This window comes from Myripristis murdjan, chromosome 13 (genome assembly GCF_902150065.1).
Source record: "Myripristis murdjan chromosome 13, fMyrMur1.1, whole genome shotgun sequence".
Classification (NCBI taxonomy): Eukaryota; Metazoa; Chordata; class Actinopteri; order Holocentriformes; family Holocentridae; genus Myripristis; species Myripristis murdjan.
Window position 1 is genome coordinate 17,789,228 of NC_043992.1, and position 20,149 is coordinate 17,809,376.

General features: G+C 41.6%; 2 protein-coding genes across 3 annotated transcripts in view; one reads left to right on the forward strand and one right to left on the reverse strand.

Annotated features, from left to right (window-relative positions):
- The first annotated feature begins 603 nt into the window (after positions 1 to 603).
- On the forward strand, positions 604 to 6,629 carry hspa13 (heat shock protein 70 family, member 13). The gene is made up of 5 exons (XM_030067565.1): positions 604 to 763; positions 1,057 to 1,397; positions 2,381 to 2,594; positions 2,880 to 3,047; positions 4,062 to 6,629. Exons 1-5 carry the CDS (start codon positions 739 to 741, stop codon positions 4,643 to 4,645), a joined length of 1,332 nt encoding a protein of 443 aa, XP_029923425.1. The 5' UTR covers positions 604 to 738; the 3' UTR covers positions 4,646 to 6,629.
- Positions 6,630 to 7,089: 460 nt separating this feature from the next.
- Positions 7,090 to 20,149, reverse strand: part of gdpd5b (glycerophosphodiester phosphodiesterase domain containing 5b) — a 71,858-nt gene continuing 58,798 nt past the window's right edge. The window contains exons 10-17 of one of the 2 annotated variants that reach the window (XR_003929227.1): positions 18,653 to 18,803; positions 16,628 to 16,849; positions 15,255 to 15,412; positions 14,970 to 15,117; positions 13,232 to 13,314; positions 10,459 to 10,571; positions 8,779 to 9,080; positions 7,090 to 8,559 (exon numbers count right to left, since the gene is read on the reverse strand). Coding sequence is in view for 1 of the 2 variants with exons in the window: in XM_030067112.1 (XP_029922972.1) it covers positions 8,474 to 8,559; positions 10,459 to 10,571; positions 13,232 to 13,314; positions 14,970 to 15,117; positions 15,255 to 15,412; positions 16,628 to 16,849; positions 18,653 to 18,803 (961 nt within the window). In the remaining variant the exon portion in view is untranslated. The remainder of the gene's footprint in view (positions 8,560 to 8,778; positions 9,081 to 10,458; positions 10,572 to 13,231; positions 13,315 to 14,969; positions 15,118 to 15,254; positions 15,413 to 16,627; positions 16,850 to 18,652; positions 18,804 to 20,149) is intronic. The other variant, XM_030067112.1, reaches the window with a different exon arrangement.

A 20,149-nucleotide genomic window follows, 5' to 3' on the forward strand; every position in this document is an offset into this window, starting at 1 on the left:
GATTTATGACTAGAGTAGAGAGTTAATAAATTAAGTTCATTTTAGGCTGAATCTAATTTGTCAACTAAAATGCTCATTAATGTGTAAGTGCTTCAGCAAGGGATCATTGACAAAGGATCTTTTTCTGTTATTTCAGTTTGCTTGAACACAGACTTTTACTCGGTGTGTATAATTTTTTTTTTAAAAATGTATTATTTTCTGAATGAACGTGCCATGAATATGTCCATGAGCACTAATCATCCATGAGCATAATTCAGCCTTTAGCATCGCGTGTACCTAAGTCCCTGCAACCCCCCCCCCCCCCCCCCCCCCCCCTTTTACAGTTAAAGCCACACATGATGCTTTGATTGTCAGTCGGAAAATTAGTACCACCGTTACAGTCGTTCGAGCGGCTGATCATGTCTGTCCAGCTGATAAAAACACTCACTGAACTGAACTACGTAGCCCCTTTTGCTTTGCTTTTTAGCCTTACGTCAGTTTGGCGCTAGTATTCTTGGGAACTGTAGTATAACATGACGTCTCTTGCGGCTGTGCATGGCGGTTACCTCTAATGGAAACTTCATTTCCCAGCCTCCCCTCAACACAACCATGTGTTGACGTGTACTTGGTCGATAGCCTGAACATTTCCAAACGCACAGGCTGTCAATCCGAAGCATCACTTATTCCGCACAGTTATCGGCTTTTAGTGCCTGTTTATGTGACATTTGACTGTTTGGTGTTTTGTAACAGTGTCTAACTATGGCCGGAGAAATTTCTATGATTGGTAAGTCAGAGGACAATTCATTTTTTGTAACAGTTACGTTAACCCGGCGAGTTAATGCTGAGTTTTGCTAGCTGACTTTAGCTAACGTAGTTCGGTCTGGCTTGGTTGTCCTGTAACGTTAACCTGTCCGAGCTCCGGTTTGGAGATAGATAGCTTACCTCCTAGGTGTTCGCTCACTTTTGCCTTTTTGGGGTTTATTGTTTATGTTAACCAACGTTGTGTGTCGTGTAGACACAGCACAGCTATCGTTAGTGGTGACTAAACATATGTTGTCTGACGCCACGGTGCGACAGGGTCGGTGATCCTGGCTCTGTTCCTGGCCGGGTACCTGGGCCAGCAGTACCTGCCTCCACCCAAACCCAAGGTCATCGGTCTGGATCTGGGCACCACCTTCTGCTCCGTCGGCGTCTTCCAGCCGGGCACCGGGGAGGTGGAGGTGATAGGAGACGAGGAGGGCAGGAAGAGCATCCCAAGCGTGGTCTCCTTCACCGACACCGAGGTGCTGTCCGGACACCAGGCTCAGGACCTGGCCGACACCAACCCCCAAAATACGGTGTACGATGCCAAGAGGTTCATCGGCAAGATATTTGAACGGGACGTCCTGGAGCAGGAGAGCTCCCGCTATCCGTTTAAGGTGCGTCACGTCGGGGTTGATCAGTCTGATCCACAGCAGCATCAGAGTCAGAAATATTTTATTGATCCCTGAGGGGGAAATTGGATCAGTTCAGGTGAAGTTGCACAAATTCTCCAGAGAAGAATTAAATTGTATGAAAATCGGTGTGCCTTAGAAATTTGTAATTAAAAAGTATGTGCATTATGTCTAAATATATGCATCAATCCTACAAGATCTAACAATAAATACATATATAAGAAATTGAGCAAATTAAAAAAGTAAACTGATATACCCCATATATACACTGGGATATTGCACTGTTGAATTGTTAAGTCCTACATGTATAAATTATTGTACAGTTACATGGTTAAATATATAGTTAAATAGTGCACATTAATGCAGTCTGTTCACTCAGACCATCAGGGTCTGTGGTTATTTTGTGGATGTTTGTCTCCTTGACTTGCCACTTTTTCAGGAGACCAGCAGGAGTCTGTTTTCTACATCCAAAAGTAATTTTGTTTGGGGAGCTAGGATGAGAAATTAATCTCCGGCCTTGTGCTTTTGATTTCATATTGGTGACAGCTTTACTTACACCTGGTTACTGGCAGAGACCTCACAGTGCAATACATATCATGATATAGGTGTCACTCTATGATTTGTATCAGGCTGTAGTGTAAATGTATAAAACCTGGCTACACTAATTAAATGCACAACATATTATGTGATACATAGGATGACAAAGTGATGCAAAACAGAAAAAAAAAATGAAAAATGAAGTGCATGAGTGATACATATTGATACAATGGGCAAGAGAATTGATATAATATTGCGAAAATGAATATTGCGATGGTCATCTGTGTTGGTATTTTTGTACAGATATACTTTCCCGGTGCTGAACTTTGTTATCAGTGCTGACTTTCTAACTTGTCAGGCTGTTCAGTCTCACTCAGTGCTCCATCTCAACTTCGTCTTCCTTCCCATGGTCCCTTATCTCCCCCTCCCAGGTGATCAACAACAATGGCAGTGCCGAGTTTGAAATCTCCACCAACCACAGCTTCACGGTGAGCCCAGAGTTCATCGGCTCCAGGCTGCTGCTGAATATGAAGAAGATGGCCGAGCGGCAGCTGGGCGTGCCCATCCAGAAAGCTGTCATCTCCGTGCCCGCGGAGTTTGATGAGAGACAGAGGAACTACACCATCAGGGCTGCCAATCTCGCCGGTCAGTATGTTAATTAGGCTCATGGGGAAGTTGTAGTGTTTCAGTTGGCTAAGCTGCATTTCATGTATCCGGGGTGTTCAAAATCAGCATGGGAGCCTATTGATGCATCATGTGGCCCTCCTTCACCTGTTAATATTCATGCAGACTGTTAAGTACAGGAGTGTGTTCTGTTTTATCGTAGTATTGAATCAGATGTTGAGAATCATGGAGTTTCCCCAGTATTGGTACCAACTGACGTCCTCAGTAATTTGCCTAACTCATGTGAGCATCGATACTGTCTGCCAGGCCTGGAGATCCTGCGTGTGATCAATGAGCCCACAGCTGCTGCCATGGCGTACGGCCTTCACAAGGTGGATGTGTTCAATGTGCTGGTGGTCGACCTGGGCGGAGGGACTCTGGATGTGTCCCTGCTCAACAAACAGGGAGGCATGTTCCTCACCAGGGCCATGGCAGGTAGGCGACTGACAACATAAAGGAACACTCCAACATTTTGGGCAAAAGCACCTTGTAATGACTTACTCAGACTGAGACAAGATGTTCAAAACAGTTTCTGTTTTGTCTCTGTACGTCCAGTGGTTCAGGTCCTATGGATAGCATTTTTTGATAGCTTAGCATAAAGACCTGAAGTCCATGGAGTCATTAGCCTAGCTCCGTCAAAGTGAAAAAATAAACTTCACATCATCTCCAAAGCTGTCTTATTTACACAGGGTATCATGTATTTGAAATAAAATTTAAAAAGTTAGATGGTGGAACTGTAACTGCTGAACACATTTATCCATCTATCGCAGTGATCCATGCACCACTGAAGATGTAGGAAGATCCAGCAAAATGTAACTTTTTTTTTTTTTTTTAAATACATATGACACACTGTAAATAAGACAGCTTTGGAGATGCTGTAAGGTTTTTGTTTTTTTTTTTTAACAAGAAATGCCACCCACTGGAACCAACCTACTGGATCTACAGAGGTGAAAATGTATTGATCATCTTGTCTCAGTCTGGTTAGTCATTGAAAGGGGTGAAAGGGTATTTCACCCGAACTGTTGGTGTATTCCTGTATGTAATAAGACGCAGAATCTGGTAACACATTAAGAGTACTAAGTATTAGAAATGCCTTCTGAAGAATGAGCCACGCATACTGTTGCACAACCCATGTTCCGGTTGTCTCAAGGCTCACAAATCCTTTTAATCTGCACTCTCTCCATCCTGATTGAAGTGGATTTAACAGTTGAAATTAATACGGGGGTCATAGCTCTCACCCGGATTCACCAGTGATTCATTCAGATGATTCACAGAAAAAAACAGGCATGCCTAATATGTGTTCAGACAATAATCTGGTTAAATTTTAATATCTATAATCTGAGACTTCACAGAGCAGCTTTTGCCTAAATTTGAAGTGTGTGCATCATTCAGTGTAGTGTTTAGTGAAGAGAATAGTTCACCAGTCTTAACGGGTGGTGTTTGCTCTAGGAAACAACAAGCTGGGAGGTCAGGACTTCAGCCAGCGGCTGCTGCAGTACGCTGTGGAGCGAGTCCGACAGGAGTTTGGCGTCCCGCCCACTCTCAAAGAAGACATCCACCGTCTTCGGCAGAGTGTGGAGGCGGCCAAGCTCAACCTCACCCTGCACCCCAGCGTCAGCATCCGTGTGCCCCTGCACCTTCACACTGCTGACAGCTCTGCTCCGCCCTCAGGGTCCAGCGTGCCCAAGCCTGTTGTCTTCCAAGCTGTGATCACCCGAGAGCTGTTTGAGGAGCTCAATGAGGACCTTTTCCAGAAGATCCTGGCTCCCGTGAAGACAGTTTTGGCTGAAGGCCTCTTGGAGAAAGAGGATGTGGATGAGATCGTTCTGGTCGGTGGCTCCACTAGAATCCCACGGATCAGGAGGCTGATCAGTGAGTACTTCGGGAAGCAGCCCAACACTTCTGTAGACCCGGACCTGGCTGTGGTGACAGGCGTGGCCATTCAGGCTGGCATCATGGGCGGCTCCTGGCCCCTACAAGTCAGCGCTATAGAAATCCCCAACAGGCACCTGCGCAAGACGAACTTCAACTGATCTCCCTCCTTTTCTAGTCTCTGCTGCAAGGAAAAGGCAGCAGAGATTCAACAGATGCCACAGAAACTTGCCACAAATCTCAATGTGTTTTAACTGTTTCAGGCTTCTCTATTTCACATAATTTGATATCTGCTGATGTTAATAAGAAATGTGAGATGGAAAGTTTTAAAGCATTTTAGACACACAACAAATCCCTGGGGACATGAGTGATACAATTTTTCTAATGGTCATATTAGCCAAATCTCATGTTTCCTGGTTTGAGAAAGCTAATGGTAACTGGAAAATACTATTTCTGTTACTTCAGTTTCCATTAGAAAACCCACTAACCTTTATTTCAAGAAGTGACTTTGATCAAGTTACTGATTTCACGTCTCCAGCAGTGAAGTGTTGTGAGATTTACATTTCATTGTGTACATATTTTCAGCAGAAATAATGATCTCAAGGTACTAATGAAACATGAAGAGGGGAAGCCTCTTAGAGGCTAAAATGCCGTCTCTGCCATGTGTGTACCATTCCATTCAGCTTCAGAGATGATCGCTGCTTGTGGTTGATACTGTAGGATTTACACCAGTGTTCAAATCAGGGAACAACCACCTCGTTTTTGTAAAGGACTGTGACTAGCCTGTACATCCTTAGATATTTATTTATTTATTCCCATGGGCTGTGTGTGTATGTTTGCCTGTGTTTGTGTACTGCATGCCTTTATTGTATTTTTACCATCGTTCCATCAATGTTGGACACACAATGTGCTTGTGCCTTTTCCAAGCGCTGCTATATTGTGAATGAAGAGCAGAAGGGTTAGAAGCCCGCGCTTCAAGGAGGATGTAGCGCTTTGCCGTAATGCTTTGCTCGGTGTCTCAGTCGTTACTCAGCACTAAGATGATTAGTGCTAAATGGCAGGTTTGCACACTTAATAGTGAAAAAAAACAAAACTGCAATATTGACTACTGCAAATGTGGTTTAAATAGCCTCATGAATTTCTTGTGGTGAGGTGCAGAATCCCTGGGTAACAAGTGAAGATGGTACATGTCGGAGAAAGCCTTAAGTTATATTCGCACAGTACTGTAAATCTTAATTATTAGCACCCACTTTGAATGGAGAAATAAGGGACATTCTCAGTGTTGCACTTTGAGGACTTCCACTTGTGGGCCAACCTAACTTTTTTTGTGCAATAAATAACACATGGTTTACTTTGATGGCAAAAATCAAACACGGTTACACTGGCTAAGACTTACGTGTTTGTACTACACATCAGAGTACTCAACTGCTTCTGGTCGTGCCATAAAGGGACCAAAGGATTAGCATACTGGTGCCTAGTGTGTGTTACTGTCATGTCTGAGGTATCTGGTGGGCCTGAATCATGTTTTGTGGCTGTAAGACAGTGCCTAGAATTTGACAACGACTTGTTTTATAATGATGTAAACTGTTTCCTGTTCTCTCAATTTTGCCAGTAAGTAGACAGTATACATACCATTATACATTCCAGATTGGAAGCTGGATTTGAGTTTTCCTCCAAAATGATGCATATTCACTTCAGAAAAGGTAGAAACTACCTGAACACCATTATTCAGTACTTCTGACATATTGATGGCAAAGTGTGTATGAGTGTCTTTTTTTTTCCCAGACAGAGGACTCAAGATATCGTCATTCCTTTAAAAACAAATGGCAGAACTTTATTTTTTGCCATCAGTCATTTTGTGATTTTTTTTTTTTCCAAATTGTATATCTCATTTTGTAACACAACTCTTCATGTAATAAGGCCTTCAGTTAAAATGAAGCAAATGTTAAGCTATGCTCTATGCTTTGGATACTGTAGGCTATTGATCACTTATTAGTCTCTATAATAATAGGGACAAGAGCACTATGAGACTAGGATCTATTTTTATATTGCAAGTTGTGATCAAGTGTGTCTAGCCACTTGAAAATGAAGTCAAACTGCTTATGACCTGCTTTTCAGTCTATTAAAATTCCATCCCTGAGCTTCTTCTGTGTCTTTTTTTATTACGGGGATTTTACAAAACGAAAAAAAAAGTCAATCTAGCTTTGATACATTCTCAGGAATAAGTAGTAGATCCATATCCATATAGAAAGAAATTTACCATCCACTTGTAACACAATAATCATCAAGGCTAAAAGAGACTTTGTTTTGAAATGAGGAAACACCTGTGACCCCTACAGGTTGTGAGCTGCTTAGGAAATATCAGCAGGTGGCGTTGCTTTCACAGTGGATTCTGTAGACTAAATGTTAATGTCAGAGTCTAGAGTCTAGTTTTAAGTCTGTGAAGTTCCCTTGTCAACACGTAGACACGGAGACATTTTTCATGCAGGTCATGCTGACAACATGACTTCTAAGGCTGCAGTAGAATAAAAAGAAGCACAGATGTTTTCAGGTTAAAGAGTTTAGAGAAAAACAGAAAAATCAACATAACATAATATTAAGAAACTCTGGTATGAGAACAATCTTTAATGTTTATTTCTGAGGCACAGTAATACCCAAATAAAGTAGGTGAACACAAAATGCGATTCACTTCTTGACCCTGTGCAGCCAAATGTGATTCTTGTAGTGTCCCTTCAACAGCTTATAGCTTTATTTTCACATTTAAAGCACCCCACTTCAGTTCCCCAAAAGCATTCATATTTACATTGTCAACCAACACATCAATACCAGAGGTTAAGTTGCAGTTCAGAATGTATATGAAGTGAAATGACTGGAGGTCATGACTAATGCTATCATCATCATCATCATCATCATCATCATTATTATTGTTATTCTACATCATGGTCACATTGTTCAAATGCAATCCTTTAGTTGGCTGGAGCATCTCGCACATCGGCTCACCTTTTATGTACGATAACACACTCAACGTAGCACTGCACACGGGGTCACACATCTACCCAGCCACAACACACACAATACACTGTACATGTCTAAAAAAAAAAAAAAAAGGAAAAAAAATCCAAACACATTCACATGACCCATAAAAAGAAAGCACTAGCCTCCGTCCCCAAGCCGTTTTCATGAGGTCGTCTCGTTGCACAGCTCACACGACTGATATGATCATTACTGTTAACATGCACTGATGAGACCGAGGAGGGAGGGGGTGTGGGGCAATTCAACCTCTACTAAAATATTATCTTACATATATCTTGTGAATGTTTCACCTGGAGGAGAAGGCAGGACCTCTGTAAACAGCTTGCTCATTTTTTTTTTCTTTTTAAATATAAATATTAAAGTCTGTAATATTAAGAACATCACAGCACACTGGAGTGCCGACAGAAGGCAGGAGCATACCAGCTACAAGTGTTTTGTCTCATGCTGTCGCCACGCCTCGTAAATAATCTTGTTAAACGTCTTTCATCCCGTAAAAGCAGAGGTTGAACAACAATACTTAAAACAAAAACGACTGCTTTGGGAAATCGGCTTAAAAGAAATAAATCTGGAAAAGATTTTATTCATATATATATAGGTGCAGGCAATAGTAACAGGTGCCTCTCAAACATCAAGCTGTGAGAGTGGAAACCGCAGATTTGGCGAATCATTTCCATTACTAATAAAAAGTGCTTGTCGTCCCTCATGATATATCATGCAGGACTATATGATATATATATACTTATATCTAACAAGCAAAAACCTATTTACAGAATGTACACAAAGCAACTGGGCGGGGAACCGAGTTTTCTACAGCAGTCTGTCAGGCGATCAATAGCACAGAGGAGGGCAGACTTCACACAATGTGGATGCACGCACTAAAACAGGAATAATGTGAACACGGGGTGAGCCAGCCACTATCATAGTGTCACAGTAGATACACACAGGGTGAATCGGGGTCACTGTCTGATGCCTTGATTGGCGTAGTAGTCATAGCCGTTCTCCATGTACAGCTCCTCAGCACTGCCCACACCATTGCTCACCTCTGGAGGGCGCCACAGGATTAGAGAGAGAAAAAAACAAAAAAACAAAAGGGTATAATTGTATGCATACATCGTTTACTTGTAACAAAACATCAAACCACATCAGCTCACAAGGATAAAAAGAATAAATGAATACATGAGTGAATAAATGAATAAATATAAGAGTGACTGAATGAAAAATTAACCCAAACACTCAGCAACCACGTGGCTGTAGGACTTACCTTCTACCCCCCCAGCACTAGAGGCTGCCTAGACAGAACGGGGTGTCTATAAGCTCCCCTACACATGATGTGGACTCCAGTGTGGGGGGTGAGAGAGTGGTGAGGTGAGGAGAGAGAGAGGGGGGTGGACTGATGGATGGATGTATGAAAGGGGGAGGGGCACAGTGGGCAAATATCAGGGGGGATGGATGGATAATGGAAGAAGTCACCGCCGGCGGAGAGTGGAGAGATGGGAGGATGGACAGGAGGTGGTGAGCATCACACACGAGGGGTGGATGAGGCGGGCGGCTACTGGGGCTGACCTTCACAGGGAGAAGAGGAGGGAGGAGGAAAAGGAGGAGCGACAATGTTCACAAACACTCGGACAGATGCATGCTGGGACAGAGTCACATGCGGGCTGGCAGGGCCGAATGACTGTCAGACTGGGCCCCAGACCACCAGGGACCCCCGAACGCTCACTGCCTGACTGATTCATGCTTACTGTATCTATAAATCTTAAATGCAGAGTTAACTAATTAAATAATATAGCGGCCCAGATGGATCTTGTTTGTGATGTTACAGGGCCCAGACAGTTAGCTTTATATTCTCTTCAATCTCTTTAAAACTGAAAATTTTATCAATATGTGAGGTTCATCTATGCAAGCTGTTTCTAATTTGTCTAATCACAGACATGGTTATCTCAGGTTAAGGCTGTTATAAGACAGGTTATAAGACAGACATCAACAGATGTCTTATGAACATTATCAAAGTATCAGAAGGCGTCTGTAGCACAAGCTGCCATCGCCATTGGAAACCAGCTGGACATTTCTAGACTGAGGAAGCATGGCTGCCAGCTACTACAATATGTTTTGTCAGGCAGAGGAGGAGGGAAATTTAAAACTGTTTTTACAGCAGAGGAGGAGGTAGAGGAGAAAAGGTGCTGCTGCAATTTCCCCCAGGAGTTTTTTTTTTTTTAAACTCATCCATGATGAGTCACAGATGAGGCTGTCCTCACCTGTTCAGTCTCTCTTCAGACCCACCCAATATTTTACAGCCAAAAAGTATTTTTACCACTAAAAATTTTCTTCCCTTCAAAAAAAACCAAAACAAAACAAAAAACAAAACAAAAAAAAACAAACAAACAAACAAAAAAAAACAAAGCGAATGGAGAGGGGTGTCAGTCACACTTATGTTCAGCACCAAGCAGTAAGCATTATTTCATTTATACTAGAGTGGGACTATGTGCATAAATGTGTACAGAAAATATAGCAGCCGGTTAGGAGGGGTTTTAAGATTTTAGCCAAAAAGAGTTACTAAAGGTTATTTTTAGTTATTCTCTTTTCCATGTATTCTAGGAAGAGGGAGCAGAGAGAAACAGTCTTCTCATTTGTATTTCTTTTAGGGGATGTTGAGTTGAGTTTTTGACAAAATGCACAAAACCTGACCAGTTTTGTTTATGTACATATTGATCATTTCATTCAGTGTGAGCAAAGTGGAGAGGGGGGCCCGCATGAGGTTTTGTGGTCTACGGTCCCATAGTTCTGTGATCCGGCCCTGCTAGCTTGGTGTCCTGCACTCTAAAAGGTGTGGGTAACAGACCCAGACATTTTTGAGTGCAGGAGGCCCAACAAACACAGCACCAACGCAATCAATACGTCAGAAACATAAAGACAGGCACTGAAAATAGAAATGGCATCTTACCAGAGAAGATAAGTTTCTCCTTCATGATGTTGACGTCACGGCTCGACCTCCTGACTGCGGCGCTCAGCATGATCTGCTCAGGGTTGTAGCTGCGCATGCCGCTCGTCCTGAACCTGCAGGGTCATATGTGTCAGGTCAGAGGTCAGCGTGGGACGGTGGACACACCAGACGCACTGCTGCCTCTGCTCTCACTGGAGTGTTAAAAGGTTTTACTTAGAATAGTGTACCTAATCAACAATAAAAAAAAAGATTGAGAGAGTAAAATACAATGCTAAATACTTCCTTGGTTTCCTTGCTAGTTATTTTGTTATGGGAATAAATTGGGAATTATTACTGGAATAAACTGGGGGTGTAAACTGATCACACTGACCAGACTGCTTAGGCTGAAACAAACTCTTGTTTGCTGAGAGATTATATGCTGGTTTGAAAGAGAGCGCCACTGAACTTTTAGTCTGAGTTGTAGAGTGAAAGCCACAAAATTATAATTCATTGTCTTGTGATTATTCCAAGCAAACTATCCTGCAACAAGATCTTTTATTATTGCACAAGTGTGTATTTTACAGCATTGACATCTGAGATAAACGTAAAATATCCCACATGCTAACGGAATCTATTTTAAATAATACACTTGCAACTATTGAAAAAGAAATCTTGTCCTTTATACAATGATCTCAGAAGTGTACTTTGAAGTAAAACATCATCTACCTCTGTTGATTTCTTTTACGCGGATGACAGATGAGAGGTTTGAGTTGTGTTTCAGGAAAGGAATTTTTTGTGGCAAGGTGTTACAGAGGACATGGAGCTTCTAATACATCTCCAAGAGCACGTATGACAATTTTGTTTTCATCCTTTCAGTGCCATATTGTATAGATTCTCATGTCCATGTAGGCAGTGCAAATTGACAGATTGATTGCATGACATAAAAATAACAATCAAACCAAAACTCTAACAGTTTACAGTTTGTCATGTTTTATATTTTTTTTCCCATTGGAATGAACTTATGAATGAATCATCAGTAAAATACCAGGAGTAAGTCAGTCTACATTTTGTCCCATGTTGTGAAATGCAGAAGTGGAATATGAAGACACAGTGAATCAACTTTTATACGTAAGAGGCACAGAGGGATCACTTCTTAACTTCCTGAAATGTGTTCGTTTTTGTATCTCAGACAAGGCAGAGGTACTCATCTCCTGCAAGTGAAAGCAATGCTCTTGCTTTAATAAAAACAGCTTTTATTTCCATTCATTTAACTGAGGCACATTAGTCATAACGTACCACGACTAATGCACAGAGTCACTTTAAAAGCAAAAATGCAAACAAGCAAGATTTGAGTCCAAACTGGCATCAATAAAGGCTGCTCTTGGAGCACTTCCCTAATGAATGCATTACCACAGTTTACTTGAGACTTTGAGTCATTTACCTAATAAGATGGATAATAAATTTCAAATTTCAATGGTGATTAAGCATAGATGCGGAGAGTTTGTGCAGTGTGGGTGGAAAGCATTCATTTCAGCTGACGGGGATAGCTGACATAAGCTAGTCCCTCTAGAGGGAGAAGGGAGAAGTGGCAGCAGTCTAGAACAACGATTCAGGTGAGACAGAACGAGATGAGAGAGTGAAGACATAAAGAGAAAGACAGATTGACAAAGGAAACAGAATGATTCCAGTGTGAACATAGAAAGATCAACCAAAAAAGATAAGAACACAAAGAGAAAGAATGAGGAAAACATCCAGAGTGAAACAGAGAGCAAAGAGTGCAACAGAGAGAAAAGAACGACAGTGACTAAAAAAGAGAGGAGAGAGGGTGAAAGGAGAGAAGACTGCGGGTCAGAAGAGGCGACCCAGTTACCTGATCATGTGATAGCTGAGAGAAGATGCCAGAATGCAGCAGAGGAGAAGAGCATGCACATCAGGCAGAGGAGAGAGGACAAAGGAGAGAGGGAAGGAGAGAAAAGGACAAAAAGAAGGCGGGAGACAAGAGAGGTCAGTCGAGAAGCCAGCAGAAGCTACTGAAGAACTTGGCTAAGCAGAGCAAACCCACACCGGCCCTTGAAAGGCTTCCTGCCTTCCAGATGGCAGGGACATCTGTCTCTGGAGTGGTCATACAGCTCAAAAAAACAAAACAAACCCCCCAAAAAAAAAGAACAAAAACACAACAACAACCTCCAACTAAAGCATAGAAACAACGGAGGAGCGTGGAGTGGTTTGCACACTTTAGCTAAGAGCTAATGTGCTAATATAAATTACACCACTTCCTCTGTTTCCATTGGGTATATGATAGAGCTGTTTGAATTCAGCATAAACACACTTGGGGAATAGACAGCAAAAACACATCAGAACAGCTTAAACAAACAATGCTTCTGAAATGTATGACTGTTTTTGCAGCTTTCTCCTGGAGAGTCATTAACAACGGTAATTAAAAAGAATAAAACCTGAAGCGATGCCATCATTATCTATGCAGCGTTATTTTAACTGTGCGTGTGTAAAGGTAGAGGGATGCGTACTGAAGTATGAGAGTCTGTGTTGGGAAATGTCAAAGGGAAAAATGTGCTGTATGTGAAGGTTGCAGGCAGGGAGGTATGGCAGTAGTGCCTAGAAATTAGTTATATGTGTTCATATGGTTTTGTGTGTGAAAGAGAGAAACGGAGAAAAGGAGAAGAGTGCTTACTTTCCTCTCCATGCACACACATGTAGGGGAACAGTTGTATAGCGATGTATACTCACTCACTATACTGACCTGTCTACTGTTACATTGCTGAGTAACCGTACTTACTTCTGGAAAATGAATATTCCTATGACTACAGCAAAGGAGATGAGATCTGCAGACACCCACATCAGGCAGTATTCATCTGGTCTCTGAAACAAACACACACACACACAGTCACAGAAAGTCTCCAGTGTTCCTCCAACTTTCTGGTGAGAGGAAGCAACCTGGGTGCATTGTAGGGACACACCACTGGGTGGAGCTATATGTCAAGACAATTCAAATCAATAAATGCACCATGTCCTTTCAGTGAGCTGTGTCTTAGAAACTGTTTCACAACATGTAAAATTTGAAAATGAATTCACAACTGGGTAACGCATTTAGAATAATTTTGAATTAAACAACTGAGACTAGAAATAGGTAATAAAAATTTTCACTGGAATCTATTCAGCTTCTTGCATTATTAAACTGATTCCTTTTAATCCGAGGTCTTATGAAGTTTATTTAAAAGGAGGAGTTTGCCCAAAATACAACACCAACAACAAAATATTTTCCCACTTACTTCTGGTACAATCTACCCATCCAGATTCTAATTGGTGAGTGATTTGGTGAGTTTTTTCTCTTTCCTGTCTCCTGGCACCTATCCACCCCCTACAAGTACAAATTCAGGGTGCATAGAAATAGCTCCGAACAAAAATCTTGGTCCCTGTGGGCTGTGGATTATGTCAGGTATCTATGTCACTGTTTTCGGAAAGAGCTGTTGAGTTTTTCCACATACAATTTAGTTTTCCAGTTTAAGCTCCACAAAACAATACCCCTCCGATCACATTTTATTTTGGGTGAAGGGAGATGGGAAGATCCTGGCAGGCTGGAAACCTCACCAAATCACACAGAAACTGTCTGAATGGATAGTTTGCACTAGGGTTAGATTTTTTTGTACAGTTCTATATACCTAAACATTGCAAGCTGCAGATATAGCGATGCTAGGCATAGATGCACCCGTGAATTTAACAGGCAGGACGACAGATGTCATGGCAGACTGAACTCTCCCTGAACCACGGCAGGGTGTCAGGATCACAGCCACATGTTGTCAGGCAGAGAGCCTGTATGGCAGCACAGAGAGGGATGCTGGCCTGACACATGGCAGGGAAATGATACCAGCGTGGCAGAGTGTGCACGCTAAGCATGTGGAGACATTTTAAAAGATATTTACATTTGAAAGCCATGTGTCATGCACCACAGGAAAAAAGGGGACGTTTTGTCATGTGTGGGGGCCACAGATGAATGCAGACAATAACAGGAATGCTTGCTGTGTCCATGACAGATCTCTATTAAAATCCAATGTAGTTATGAATAGGAAATGGAGCTGAGGGGGAGGAAACAGATTAAAGAGGTACAAACCTTGACAAGGAATGTCAAGTGTCAAGCTATCAAAAGCATATATAATAGAATCTAATATAAAGATATCTAATATAAAGTAATGTCAGACTGGGCGCTTTAATGGATGCAACATGATGGCAATCCAACCTGTAGTCAGTTCATGAAAGACTGAACATTTGCTGTTTTAAACACTGGCTGTCAGGCACAGTAGGCCTTTTCCAGGAAAAATCCTCTGGTTTCCAAGAAGTGATCAGCAAAAGTGGTTTGTTCAGAATAAACATGAGATTAACTGGGCAGTCAGCACTCCACACTCAAACTCCATCAACTGAAAATTCAAGGAGAAAGCCTCAGTTTCAGTGTTTGACAAGTGATCCCTAGGGGAGTGCAGTGCAAATACAAGAGGAGGAAGATGGGTCGTTATCCTCACCATGAGCCAGATGGGGTAAGGCACCTTCTTGAGGATTTGTGGGGCCTCAGAGGAGACTGAAGACACCCCGCTGCACCAGAGCACTGAGTACAGCCAGGGCTCGTTGACGGTGTAGAGGGTAAGGCTGATATTGCTCTGTGAAAATTCTCTGCCAACAAATTCAAAACATTCAAGGTTAGCAAAGCCCACCAGTCTGTCAGCTTGTGTGTGTGTGTGTGTGTGTGTGTGTGTGTGTGTGTGTGTGTGTGTGTGTGTGTGTGTGTGCGTGTGTGTGTACATTCCAACCTGATGTCCTGTGTGCTGGCCTGGTTGTATCTGAGCAGCAGCCTGCTGATGCCATGCTGATGGAGACTATGAGGACTTTGTTTCTTCACTGAGGTCTGGATGAGACCAGGAGCCACCTGTCTCACTTCAGCTCTGTCCTCATCTGGAGTCCACATCACCTACACACAAAAAAACCCCACAACAAACTCACTGTTGTACTGTGACTCATCATGTGATGACGCCACACGTGGTAAATGACAACATCTAGATGCACAAAAATCACATTAGGTTGAAGCTGTTTCAAAACCGGGTAAGGAAGTGGTCAGGCCATCAGTAAGATCTGAGTTTTCATCTGAACACACTCTAGGCACAGTACTCATAGAGGATTTCCCCACTATGTAAAATTTCCAGACTTCTCAATGAATAAAATGTTGAATTTCCAAGACCTTTATAAGCATAAGATGATGTTTTATTCCTTGATGAAAATTTAACCACGCTTCAGATTCAAGATGTATTATTAAAGTTTATTATTCTGTTTTACTGTGCAGAGAAAACTGAAATAACATGACGGAAAATAAAAGATTGGTGAATAATTAACCAATTTTTTGAAGCTGAAAAAATTCCCCAAAAAAAAGTAATACAAACACATTTATATGAAAACAGATATAGGAGATATATATGCAAGCAGCATTATTTAAACACAGGACCAGCTGACAGCACTACAAGAGTCGGCTGTGTTCCTGGGGGGAGGGGCGGAAGTACTGAAAGAGCTTCTGAGGTAGAGACGGGAGTGCAGAGTAGGGGTAAAATGCCGTGAAGGGAGAGGGAAGTGTGTGTGTGGACCTGCTGTCCCTTCTGTTGTCATGGGGAGTGTGAGAGCGATGGACAACAAGATGTATGAGCTAGAGGTTCTGACGGGGAGTTGGAGGGAGTTTTGGGAGTGCGGTGCGGGGTGCTTTGCTAAGATGTGGCTGCATGACGGTTTTCTGGCTATGTGGGCTGACAGAGACTATTGGGGGAATGGTCAGCCTGTGATGAAGGACACTGTCTGGGCTTCTGGCCATCATGGGCAATCCCTCTCATCCACTGCACAACACTATGCAGAGGCACAGACTGTACAACTCTGCCCTGGACTGATATTTATTGTGGTATTGTAACTGCTGCAGCACCATAATTTCCCCTTATGGAGATCAAAAGGGTACTCTATCTCTCTATAACAGTCAGTCTGAGACTAAGTGTGGACATACAGTGATGTCAGAAAATCCAATCTTTAGAATTAGATCACAAAAATCTCAAAGAGACAGTTATAACCAATCTCCCTGTATTCAGATCTTTTTCAAATGTGGCATTATACCCCTGTAACAGTTCTGTGTGCATGATCCTCAACCACTGACCAGGCTCTGAGGCACCCCAGAGTGCCGAACGGCCTGCAGGGTGTCATTGATCCAGCTGTGGTAGCAGGGGTGCTCCGGCAGTGGTCTCCTCAGCCTGAATACCACTGTGCTGTTATGGAGGGAGGCAAGTTTAAGAAGCTGCTCCAGGCTGCACACACTCTGGTTGGCAACCATGTCCTTCTCCCGCTGGGACAGAGTGTGCACCGTCCAGAAGGGGTCATCCTGCAGGACAGGGACAGCAGAGCATTAGGAGGGAGAGGAGGATGTGTTCAACAGGGGAGTAACATTCAGTTCTGTTCAGTTCAGTTCTGTACAAAAACTACAAAATGTACTGTGTGCATTCATGGTTCTGTAATGCAGTTTGAATAAAAGCAGCCATCAAATTGCATGATATGTAGACCCTATAAACAAAGCCTAGCGGAAATAACAGGAAATGTTTTTCTTCAGTTCTTTTCACATCCTTTCTTTGATTCATCGCTCATTCTCTTTTATCAAAGCACACTGAACAAAAAGATCTGACATTCCTCACTTAGACCTTGCTTAATGCATTTCACTTGTGATTGGAAAAAGGCTTTTTGTCCTTTTAGATTGTGGTGGATCTTCAGAGCTACACATGGAAGTGGTCTGACTGGCCTTATGATTGGACTGCAATCCAGCCACGACGGGAATAGAGCAATGTAACGAGATCCAAGGTCAGAGCAAGAAAAAGTAATGGAGACAGGTTTAAATACAAAGCCAAACCAACTGTGGACAGAAATCTGATCTCGTGAAATCCAATCCTTAAAATGAGGGAAAAAAGACAACTTTAAAATGCCAAATTTAACTGTAGCCAAAGATCAAAGAGAACGTGGCTTGAGTCATGGAAGAAAGGTCCAGGGACAGTGTCTGTCATTCAACACTGAGGAACGTTATGAATGAGATAGTAGCAGATAGTGAGGAGATACTTTCAAAAAGGAATAATCAGAGTGCAGTGGATAAGACAGAGTGCAGTGGATTAGATTAGTTTAAATATGGAGTAGAGAGAAGATGAAGAGAGTAGAGTTAAAGTACTTAGTGAGAATAAAAAGGTGAAGTAGAGTGGGACACAGCAACATAGAACAATGAATTAAAGCATCTGGAATCTCTGTTTTTCCACTATTAGACTGTCTTTATTATATCAGTGCAGCAAGCAGTGCTGCAGCCTGTTCTAACAAAAGCCAGTGACCCAATATGTTCACATTTTTCATTTTAGACATTTTATTGATGGGCTTGTGTACAAAGACTTATGATAAATACATAATTCTACAATGAGAGATGACATCAGGCCTTCAACTCAACTTCAATCAAATTTGACCCACTGAAATAAACCAAATTAAAAAAGTCTGGTTTGGCATCCAATTTAATCAACATGATAGCTGTTCATCTGAAAAGTGGGAGATCAATAACTGTAAATAAATAAATATATAAATAAAAACATTTTAAAAAGTCAACATATCAAAATCATTGCATCTATCAGTAAATTTGTAGAGATATTCTTCCTCCAGTGCCAAATATGAGATAAATACAGTTCTAAGTCTGCATTTAATTATGAATCCAACAATGCACTGGGTCATTTCTTCATTGTATGAGTGTATATGGTGTAGCAGCATACGGACCACGCAAAGAATAATTCAGCACCAGATCTGGTTGCAAATCATTCTCATAATTTACTTTGCCTTGCTTGGAGTACCAGATGGGGATTACAGCATTCAAGTATTTTCAGTAAGTTGTCAGTCAGTGAGGTATTGTTTGATTGCACTTTCCTGTGATTATATTAACTTCCTGATTATACAATCTGGTGCTTAAAGCAGGTTGAAAGAAACAATTATTTTAAAGCACCATTTGACAATGATCCATCTTGCATGCAGGAAGTATCTTTGTACATTGAATGGATCTTAATATTTCAATGACATCAAAAACAACAACAATACATGTCATGGTCTGTACACTTGACTCAAATCAAAACAATCCCTGCCAAACATATAAAAATACAATATCCAGCCCCACCTTGAGGAACCACTGTCCTGCATTGAGTTGGCGGAGATCTGTCCAGTTGAAGAGTGAGGCGTCGTCCATATGTCTCTCTGGGAAAACCTTCCCTATGTCCGTGGTCCTCTGCAGGCTGTGGTCATGCATGAGGAAAGGCACACCGTCCATGCTGGGAACAAGGAGGGGGTATGCAGTGTTAAAGACATGATGTCAAACCAGAGGAAGACAGGACAGAAAGGGAGAAACACAGAGATGAATAAGTGGATGAACAGAATGAACTGGTGAACAAGAGTGGACTAAACACAATAGATGATGTACTGTAGGGTCTGGCTTCAGGGTCCATATTTGGCCTTAGTCACTACGTGCCTGTCTACACTAGTTTAAGAGCCAATCAATTTTATTTCACAAAATGAAAAGTGCAGTGATCCACAATGCTTTCATTCACCATTAAAATAAACAAAAAAATGCAATGAAAGCTTAAAACACAATAAAATAAAGGGCAACTGCAGTACCAACTAGAGATTGATTCTGGTCTCCAAAACTCTAGTTCCAAGACAGCAATAATGTGTTAATCAGCCTAATAACAGCAAGACAATAAAATATTTAGCTGCTTTGCTGAAAAGGATAAAGAGATGAGACATTTTCTGGAATTACAGTCTGGCCAAGATTTGTTCTCAGTGCTCCATCTAATCAGCTAGGCTTGCTTACATGCTGCAGTAAACACAGTGCTGGATATTTGTTATAATTCAAAATAAAGGGGTCATTTTTTGGTAATGTGGACCCACATACCAACGCTCCACTAAGACTCAACCTGTGGTCCACTTTTGGACCGTGACCCACCAGCTGAGAAACACTGTCCTAGTAAATAATTTTGTGTAAGGTATGAATGCTGTCATTATTGGTACATTCATTATTTTTGTCATACATTAATGATGCTGCGCTCTGTCCAACTTGGAACTTGGTTTAAAAACATGCTGTGGCTTGTCACGAAACAAATGGTCTTTCAAACTGTAACGACAAGTTGGAAATTTGGGTTTCATTCTCAACTCTATTATTATTATTATTATTATTATTATTATCTAAGCACATAATGCTCCATACACTTTTGGTGTGCCCCTGAAGAATTTCCTGACACCGAGAGCATATTGCTATCACAGGTCAAAAATTTACAAAATGTTAAATCTAAATTCTGAGCTTAAGTGAACTCAGAAGTGTTGATATTTGGATCTAGGGTTGAGTGGCAGTGACCATTCATTTGTGCTCCTGTTAACCAGTGATCATCACATCTACAGAAGGGGTTTATTCTTTATTTACCAAACCTTATGATGTTCACATCATTTCTAACATTCACCATTATTAGTTTGATTTCATTATAATGAAGCACAAAGGAGTATTTCAAATAAAACTTGAAAAGAATCACGCAAGATAACTCCATCTCATTTCGTGTATATCAAAGCCATTACTTTCCAACATGAATCTGTGGAAATGCTTTTTGATGTACCTAATGCTCAGCAG